Raw genomic sequence first — 10,154 nt, 5'->3', positions numbered from 1 at the left:
GACTACAAGGGGAGACATCGAGTGTGTGAGTGAGTAGGATACACCCGGTTCTGATCATTCAAAGTAGGCAATATGTTTTCATCCGAGTGTGGGTTACCACGGGGGCAACTGCTTACACACTTCTCACGTAACCTTCGGAATAACACTCACCATTTCCTCGCACGGGAAATATTACAGAAAGACGCTGCTCTTTGCCACGAAGGACCAGACACGGTTTCATATTTAATAACATTTATATTTATTGCATAACATTAATACAGAAAAGGGGGAAAACTGACCAGTAGAGGAGAAAAACATGAGTCCAAAGTTAAAACCTTTTTTAAGTTACAGAAATACTTCTAAAAAAATGGAGGGTCGCTTTCACATGGAAATGCATAATAAAATACACTTTGAAAGAGTGCTTTAAAAGTTCATTTTGCTGAAACCCTACACATGTTAAAACAAGTACAGGTGTGTTTTTTTAAAACAAACAATGCCGCCCAAAACGTTATTTCCAGTTAGAGGGGTGTCGGCAAAGACAGCACGTGAGTTTCCCCTTGTGTGAGATAATCGGGCCTGGTGATTTGGGTGAGGGAGAGGGGTCAGGAGGTGGTGACCTGAGTGTATTGAAACAGCTGAGGGCAGTCAGCGAGATGCAGAGCTGTGTTGACGTGACAGATCAGTTCCAGTGCCACACATATATTTCAGGACCAGACAACCTGAGAGCAGACATGTGCGTCCAGACAGGGAGAAAGTAGGTTGACAACAAACACAGGATATGAGAGGAACTGAGATAAATAAAAAGAAGTTAAAAAAAATGGTCATAACTTATAATTTAACATAGTACCCTCCACAAAACAGCGAATGTCTAAAAACATCGTTTAGGATGTTCAGGGGGAAAAAAAAGTTCTCCGTTTATTATTTTTGTACAAAATAAATAATTTAAAAACGTGTTGAATGTCTCATGGGAGTGTGGAGTTGCGATGTGTGCGATGGGAGGTCGGGGGTGCTATGGTCCTTGGACACATGTGTTGAACACATGTTTCCCCGACGCAGGGTGGTGGGAATGGGGGACGTGTGCCAAGCCTCCTGGATGCCAGGCCGAACCCGGACGGTTCACCTCAAGGTCACTTAGGTGTGGCAATTTTTCCCGCATAAGGCTGTTGGTGTTCAAACATTTCATTTAAAAATATATATATATATAAGTACTGTCTTCATGGCTTTTCACTGCCAATATTGGGCACAAACAAACGGCCCACAATTTTTCTCAAGGTATTGTATCACTCCACGTCACAAGTTACAAAATGAAGCAAAGCTGAACTGGAAAAATGGCTGCCGTGTATTTTTTGTTTTTTTAGTTAAGGCACAGAGAAAAGACACTTGAAAGTTGCTGTATAAAAATACATTTGCAAGAAAACTATGGGAAACAGTGCGGGAGAAACAGTTTTGCTTTCTGGGGGGGGGGAATATAAGAGCATTTTTTTCCCAAATATAATCTTGAACTCTCCACAATAAAAGTCGATGAAACATACACAGTACATACTACAACGTGTGGGTAGAATTGTGCAGGCAAAGGCGGCGTGCCCCCTCAGGTGCAAGCGTGCACCCCGAGCATCCCGATTGGCTGGCTTCGAGGAGGTGTCTGCTGCGTTTCGTGTTCCTCCTGCACCAGTCGTGCCTTTGTCTGCAGAATTCCACCCATAGGTTTAAATTGGAAAATATTCCTCACAGAGGATTTTCTATTTTCTGTTCCTTAATTACCGTTATAAAAATAATTACAAAATGTTCCATAAGGCCAGCAAAAGGCTTTCCTTTCCAGTCTTTGTGAGAACAGAGGTCAGTGTTCGGTTCTGAGATGTCCTCTGGAATGTACAGGGTTTCTGGGCCCCGAGGGGGTTCACTGTCCATCCGTTTCCCCCGTCGCAGCACGTTCGAGCCCAAGCTGTAGTGCAGAGCACAAGCTCTTGGTCCTTCCAACATGGCCGGTAACCAAGATGGCCGACTTAAGTGTCTTCAAAGTCTGCAGGGCAGCTTGCAGCCTCTAGGGCCGGGTGAGCTGTGTGTAGACTGGCTGCTCCCAGTGCTGGGGGCTGTGGGTCTGCGGGATGGAGGGGACGCCCGTCGTGTCTGCGATAGGGGTGTACATGGGGCGCTGTGTGGGGTTCATGTAGGAGAAGGTAGAGTACAGGCTTGAGCTCTGACCCGCAGCGTGGCTGTAGTAGCTGTTAGAGCTCTGGTGGTCGGTGTAGTCGTACTGGGCGCGCGTGATGGTGGGGTAGGTGGCGTTGTAGTGCTGCTGCAGGTTGAAAGGGCTGTAGCTCAGCTGCTGCGGGGAATGTTGCTGCTGCTCGCTGTAGTGTGTGGGGCTGAGCTGCTCCGTCTTGATGTGTGTCCTCTGCTGGCCCTGCCCCTGCTCGTTGCCCAGGGTGGTCAGCGTGTGCTGCTGCTTGGCAAGCCAGGCATGGGCGGGACCCCCAGGCTGGGGAGCTGCTGTGCTGGTGGCTCCGTAGCTGCTGGTGTAGGTGCCGGGGCCGGCCTGTCCATGGGTGACGGGCACCCCAGGGTGACTATTGGGAGGAAGGTACTGGTCGAACTCCTGGATGTCGATGGGGGTGAAGTTGGAGATGACGTCGCTACTTAGCACTGAGATGTCCACGTCCCCAAAGTCAATATGAGGAGGCTGCCTGCCTTCCTCCTGGAGGGGGCGCCCTTCTCTCTTAAGGTCTGGTTTGCCAGGTTGCACGTCGGTTTTGGGCGTGGTGGGAGGGGTTGGTGGCCCCTGGGACTGACCTAAAATTGAGAAATAATAAACATACTTAATAAGATGCCCACTTAATGTATTTTTTTCAACAGCTGCTTCCATATAACAGTAATAACTATTGTAAAATCCCTCACTTCTAAACAACTGAACATCACTCATAAATGCAAGGGGGAGGGGGCGAGGGAGGGGGGTTGCCAACATTTTAAAAGTTATTCATTATGAATCCATATATCCCATTACTTCCACTTCCCAGAACTTATTTTGTGGTTGGGGGTTAAAGGCTCCTCTTCTCTCCCCTCTACCTAGTGGTCTCTCCTCAAGCCAACACCTTGAGGCTTAGGGTGAATATAGGAGAGCCCCCACTCCACAGAACAAGTACTGTGACGAGTAGGATTAAGATTATTGATTACCGGAAAGTAATCCATGCATTTGTGTGTGCTTGCCATGGAGCCTGCGGTTGCTTTCCAGAAAATGTGAGCACGCTGAGGCTCTGGGGAGGATACGAGAGGAGGCACAAGGGTAGGCTACAGGAGAACATATTGGAGGGTGGGAGGATAGTGGAGAGCTGGAGAGCAGGGCACACGTGGGTCAATGGGAGCACAGATACGTAGAATAGGTGGGGCTACACAGGAGTGTAATGAAAGTGGTGAAATGAGGAGTCATGACTAGTACAGATGCAGAGTGTTGGATTACAGACGTTACCATAAGGCAGTGGTCTTCAAACTGAGGGGCTGCCTCATTCCCCCCCTCCCAGGGTGAAAGGGAGGGTGGGGCAAGACTCTGTAAAAATGTATTACGATTACTGTTTTTAGTATCAACAAAAGGATTAAGGAGACTGCGTTTAATAGAAGATATAAGTAGTAGGAAATCGGCTTATTTTTTAAAGAGTTTGCCCCCAAAACCCCTACACTGGACATCCTATAGGTTGGGGCCCAGAAACAATATTTTTACTCATGGGGGGTGCTCGGTTTGAAAAAAGTATGAAGACGAGGAAGAGGTGCAAGCAAGGATGAGGAGTGGGGGTGGAGCAGTCGTCGAGGGGACAAGTAGCAGAGGTGGGGGTGGTCGACCCGTGCTCTGAATAGTGGCAACACGGGTGTAACGTGCCACTTCTAGAATTCTAGTTGCCAAGTGTGTAACTAAGCCTCGTGGCCCTGATGCAGTGCATTGCGAACAGGGGCTGCGGGGGTCCCCTGGTGCATTCGCCAGCAGTCCACGGGGTCCCGCAGGGAAAGTAGCAAAGAGCCTCGAACTACAACCGTTAAATGCGCGCGGTGCCTCACTCGTCCGGCTCCTAAACCAGGCAGCGGCCACATTGCTATGCAGGTGTCCGGTCTCAAGGAAGGCGCCAAGGGAATGATTAACGCGGCGGCTCCCTTCATCCCAGCAGAGGGGCTTGGGTGCTACCAGGGCAGGGCTGCTGCAGAAGACGCCCCCCTGCCCCTATGGAGGGACATTGGGCACGCCAGAGACGTATTGGCCCAGTGTGTACCCGAGTCACGGGTGTCTAGGAAAGCTTGGAAAGATGTATGTGGGAGTGTGGAGTGTTGATCCTTTAGAAAAAGGTGGGTACGTCTGGGAAGGGCATGCAAGCAGTGGGTTATCCTTAAACAGATCTCGATACACTGGCACCGTTAGCAAGAAGCTGCCTCCCACCGGACTCTCCTGTGGAAAGGCGGGGAAGCGTGGCGGGACAGCCGGGGAAAGGTGCGCGCGCCGCCCGTCTCCCAGCACACTGCTTTGACGTTTTGAAAACCCCATGCACACAGTTCTGAGAACAAAAACAGGATCTAGCGGAGTTAAGAAAACAAACGAAAACCAGGATGGGGAGGTGTGGGGGTTATACAGTTCGAATGGGGAGGTCGTTAGTCTTACCGGAGTGTTCGCCAGGGGAGTGCACCTCGCTCATGCCGGAGGAGGAATGCGGCGAGTCGGCCTGTAGCGCCTTGAAGATGGCGTTGGGCGAGATGTGCGTCTGTTCGGCGCCCTCCTCCTGGTCGGCCTGGCCGTTCTTCACCGACTTCCTCCGCCTGGGCTGGTACTTGTAGTCGGGGTGGTCTTTCTTGTGCTGCACCCGCAGCCTCTCGGCCTCCTCCACGAAGGGACGTTTCTCGCCCTCGTTCAGCAGCCTGCCCCAAAATAGAAAGCGCAGTCCGGTCATTCACGCGCAAACGGCGGGCAAGCGCGGGCAGACATTTGCAGTAGAACCCCCCCCCCCCCCAAACCCGTACACCCCACACACACATGTTGCATTTACTGAAAACAACCCGTGGCAGGACGGGCCCATCTCCAGCCCTACCCCAAATCCCCTCTGCCCCCCCCCGTCCCTTTCTTGTTGCACGTGCATATCAGGTGCACAGCACATTGGGGCGGTTTGCAGAGCCGGACACATCTTCACACGCCTAACCGCCCCGGACCCGAGGCGCGCATGCGGAATGAAACACAAAACAGGGCCTGTCGCAGAGATGCACACTGCAGTCCACCCAGGACCCTAGGGGGCCGCTGTGCGAGGGGCAGAACTCCCTGCTAATGAGGGTATATTTCTCACACTGCGATGACAGCAGGACGGCCCACGCCCCTCCCCTTATCTGCAAAACCTGTTTCTGCACCATGAATGCGATGCATTTTATGACCCGTTCACCCCCCACCCTATACCGCACTGCTCCAGAACATACAACAGAACAGTGCCTTAAAAAACGGGGCAATTTAGCGGCGTGTCTGGTATTACACCGAGCCCTCCCCCCTCCTACCCCCTCTATGAAAAGTGTGCGTTCGAGAGTAGAACCCGAGCGCGCAGGCAGCACGTGGTGCAGCAGTGCTGTGGAGGTGCCCTTCACGCAAGCACTAGCCCGGGGGCAACAGCGGAGTACCCCATCGCAACCAGGTCTTACTCATCCGGTGGTTCTCGAGTTTATGCGGGAACCAAGCAACAGACACCCACGCAACCTTATCGGACCTAGGGTCGCAATCATGGAACTTTTAGCGTGATGTGCAAAGTCACTTTGCGCTGCCAACAAACACCCTGATGCACAAAGCAGTGCAAAGTGTATTTGCACTGCAAACATACACTTTGCACGGCGCTTTGAATCTCTGTGTTTGTTGGCAGCGCAAAGTCACTTTGCGCCGCGCTAAACATTGCACGAATCAGGCCCCTAGAGTTTCCATTCACCGTGGGCGGCGCAATGGCAATGCCCCGGTGGTGCAGACATAATGGCACGGGTGGTCAGCATTCTTTACCAGTCCCGTGGAGGAGATGGGGGCCCTCCACGGCACTCACAACAGCACTAGGCCGCCTGCACCCCCCAACAGACCGCCTGCTCGCTGGTTCTCCGTGACATCCGTTTCCCGGGAGTGCCACCTACCCCTATTTTGGAATTGCCTTTTGCATCTGAACGCTTTGACTGCACATGTACCAAGCCTGCTCCACGGGGTGCCTCCCCAGCCCCCTCCCCTAAATAACAGTTCAACCCAACGAGAGCGCCTACGCATACTCTTGGCAGCCCCCTTGGCCAGACTGGTGGAGGCATGGTATCCTTTAGGCATGTCTAGAGCCCATCCCGCTGCAGCTTGTGGGCACCGTGATATACACCCAATAGAACCCGTGCATGGCCCACAGCACAATTTAGCCCACAGTAACACATGGACGGCTGCCAAAAAAACAGGCATGCCCGCCCCCTCCCCCACTTAGTCCAGTGCTCCTGCCCCCCAGAAGCAACAGTAACCAGCTCCTAAAATACCCACGATGCAGACACTCGCTCGGCTGCTAGCAAGCGACCCGTGGGGGGTGTGCGTGTAGCCAACATGCAACCTGCCAGCTTGGTTTAAACAACCGCATACCCTGGGACACTGGGCCAAACGCGCCCTTGCAGCCATGCCACTACCCTGAGACTTCTATAAGCCATGACACGTGTATTCACCAATCACCCATGTGGCACCCGGCTCCCAGGGGCCAGTGCCCAGCAGCACCCACACCCCACAAAACCTCAAGCAGCCGTGGCTAACACTGGCATTCGCCTCGAGAAACTTGCAGACAGTCCCTCGACTACCCATGGGCGCAATCGCTCCTCGGCGCCCTGTGTGCCAGGCAGCCATGCAACTAAGCTAAATCTTGGATTTGCCCTCAATCCACGGGCACAATTAGTCCACCAGCGCCCACAGCACCCCCTGCACCCATATCACTTGGCTCACACTTGCATATGTCTCCGTGCAACCATCAGCCCACTGGCTCCTCCGAGCCACTTGCCCAACAGCTCCGGTGCCGCACAATGTAGTCACGCCATTCGGATCACGCTTGCACCCCCGCCCCTGTGTGCCCACAGGCTCATCCGACCCCCGTGCCCAGCAGCCAGCCACGCCACTCACCTCCAGAGCTTGCCCAGGGTCTTGCTGAGCTCGGCGTTGTGCAGGTGCGGGTACTGGTCGGCCAGCTTCCTGCGCGCCGCCTGCGCCCACACCATGAAGGCGTTCATGGGCCGCTTGACGTGCGGCTTGCTCTTGCTGGAGCCGTTCACCCGCACGGGCATGGGCACCAGGGTCCAGTCGTAGCCCTTGAGCACCTGGCTGACGGCCTCGCGGATGCAGACGGGGAACTTGTCCTCCTCGCTCTCCTTCTTCAGCTCCTGCAGCTCGCCCTTCGGGAAGCCGTTCTCCAGGGGCCGGGTGTTCTCGGCGTCCGAGCTGGAGCCCGACGGGCAGGGCGAGCCCGCCGAGTCCTCGGACATGGAGGGGCTGGGCGCTCCGGACAGGCACTTCTCCTGCTCCTCGGTCATCTTCATGAAGGGGCCGAGCAGATTCATGCGGGGGTGGGGGCGAAGGCGTGCACGCAGGAACCACCACAACAACCAGACAAAGTTCGCTGACGCTTCTTCGCGGGACCCCAGAAAGGCGGCGGGGGCGCAGCTCAACTCAGCAACACGCCTGCAAGCAAGAGTCTCTGGTGAGCTGTCTGCATAGGCATGCGGGAGATGCCAGGTCTGCCAGCCACGAGAGGTGCTCCGCCTATCTCCCCTTGGCAGGGCTGGCACCCACTGCTGATCACGAGTGCGATATGGACCGGGCGATACGCAAAGCTCTCTGTGCTGCTCGGACCAGGGGCTCCTGGCTCCGCTCTCACTGCCTCCAACTTTCCCTCCAAGCTCTGCTCTGCAGCTCTCGCTCTCCAACACCCACCGCCTTCTTATATCAAGCCTGCAAAATGTGAAGTCAGCCAATCACGGGCCGTGTCCCGAGGCCTGGCAAGCGGCCCGTCCCTGCCCCCGCCCCCTGTTCCAGGAGGGGAGGACGCCTGCGAGCTCTGGGAGTGGACGGGGCGGGGTGGGAGCTCTTGAGTGGAGTGGAGTCTGGGCGAAGGGACGGTGGGAGGCCTGGGGGCCGAGCCTGGTTTCTTGTATCCCAGGAGGCTGCTGCAGTGGGCAGACGTGCTCTCCTGGCATTGCCTGCTGCTCGCAGGCGGACCGGGGACCTGTCCACAGCTCCTGCACCCTGGCTGAGAGCCGGGCACTACACACGTGACACACACACAGCCACAGCTTGTGTTTACTGCCTGCTGGTAGAAAGGCTAGGCCGCCACCGTGCAGCGACGTAGTAACGAGGCTGGCCTGGCACTTCTCCCTATGTGGCAACCAAGCCAACCATCTATGCACTTCTGTCTCCGTGTGGCAAAGACATTATTTTGCCACCCCCGTTCCATCATAGCCCCCCCCTTATCTCAACATGTCCACGGACGTTGTCTCGGTATCTATACAATCATTCTTTATGACATTGCTTTAGTTGACGACCTATAGGCACACCCCCGTCCCATGCCTCCAACCATCACTGCCCATCCCTCAACTTGGGTCTGACCAGAAGAGCCTTGGGCTTGCCCATCGATCCTCGGTGCCCGCCTTCAGCACTCTTTCCGCCACGGAGCCCTTTTCTCCCGTACTCCCCCGTGTGGTGTCCGTCTGTCGCTAACTATGTAGCGCTTCGTGCGTGACACCAATACCTTCTATAACTATATCTATCTATTTGCTATCGCTCCATTATTCCATCTATGCAGCTCCTAGAAACTATACACATTCCGCCCGAAGAGCTACATAGAAAGGTCGGTCGTCTATATTTGTCTTTTCTTACGCGCAGACATCTCCATGCGGTACTTTAGAAATCCCATAGCCGGGGGTGCAGATTTGAGGTTCCCGATCAAACGGTGAATTTGACACCCCTCTACCTCTCGGCAATTACCTTCCAAGGACACACTAGCATTAATAGGGTGAGGAGGGTGGGCGGGGGGGGGGGGGATCCACCCTAGATGCGAACGTGCACAACCACCCGCCCCTCTTTTAAAGACAATCACAATCACCAAACAGCGACACGCAAGGAGGCGGCTTAGGCCGGATCACAACACATGCGTTTGTTTAGAGCCTCCTCGTGCGCGGCTGGAGCACTTTCCCCTGCGCGGTGGCGCTGACGGCGCGGGAGATGTTTACATCCCGACCTCTAGAGAGCGGCATTCCTTTGCACGGCGGCCTGAATTCCAGCTATGCCTATGCCGCCTGGAAGCAGCGCCCCTTCATTGAGAGCAGATGGGGCGCCACCCCTGGGAGAAGGCTGCAGCTCGCTGACAGCGCACGGTGCCACCCGGCAGCGCATGCTGCCGGGACACCGCATGCAGTGTGTGCGATCACTCTGCAGCATCTGCCCGCTCACTGCTAGACTCGCTGGCACCTCTCAGCAGCGCCTCCTGCGATAGGCGTGCCTCTTCCGCACTGTCGTATGTCAGAAGATTGTTTTTCACCTTGTGACCTTGTGACTTCTAAGCGCTTTGAATGCACGTGTCCATGTTAACCCAGGGCCGCATTGAGCCTGTCGGGCGGCACTGACCCTTCTGTAGCAGGTTCATTAACCCGTTGAGCTATCTCGCACCCGAGTCGCTGTTCCTTATAAAGGAAGTACTCACCGCAGCTCACTTTACGTGGAAGAACATTTGGTATTATCAAGAGGCAATTTAATTTGAACCCCCAACACACACACACACACAGTGTGCGATATCTCACTGATGCTCTAAGAATTGTAGCTGTAGTAGCGACATCGTATAAAGTTGGACACGCACACGCGATCCCTCTTTTCCAGGAACAAGCTGGAACGGCACGTGTTAAAAAAAAAAAAAATACCACATCGTAACATGGTATGCTTAGAAAACGTACATTATGCCTTTCGGAAAAAATCCATATTTCAAAGAAACTTCGCCGAATCTGTTAGTGCGGGCAGATGCGCAGTGCGGCGCATCATTCGGCAAGCTTCCCGCATTCGCACTGCTAAAGGCGGCCGGCACGTGTGTCCGCGCGGGGTCAGTGCATGCTGCAACACACAGCTCTGCACTGGCTTAAGAAAGTATGACATCCCCCGAAAGGAAAGCCAGGCCTCTCGGCCAAGCGCC

General features: G+C 54.5%; 1 protein-coding gene across 1 annotated transcript; it reads right to left on the bottom strand.

Annotated features, from left to right (window-relative positions):
- Positions 1–214: 214 nt before the first annotated feature.
- SOX9 (SRY-box transcription factor 9) lies at positions 215–7,908 on the bottom strand. The gene is made up of 3 exons (XM_069655096.1): positions 7,103–7,908; positions 4,616–4,869; positions 215–2,769 (listed from the first exon to the last, which is right to left on the bottom strand). Exons 1-3 carry the CDS (start codon positions 7,534–7,536, stop codon positions 2,021–2,023), a joined length of 1,437 nt encoding a protein of 478 aa, XP_069511197.1. The 5' UTR covers positions 7,537–7,908; the 3' UTR covers positions 215–2,020.
- Positions 7,909–10,154: the final 2,246 nt, after the last annotated feature.

Source organism: Ambystoma mexicanum, chromosome 3q (assembly GCF_040938575.1).
Source record: "Ambystoma mexicanum isolate Mex_15411 chromosome 3q, UKY_AmexF1_1, whole genome shotgun sequence".
Classification (NCBI taxonomy): domain Eukaryota; kingdom Metazoa; phylum Chordata; class Amphibia; order Caudata; family Ambystomatidae; genus Ambystoma; species Ambystoma mexicanum.
The sequence above is the reverse complement of the archived record's forward strand: the minus strand, read 5'-3'. Positions and strand labels throughout refer to the sequence as shown.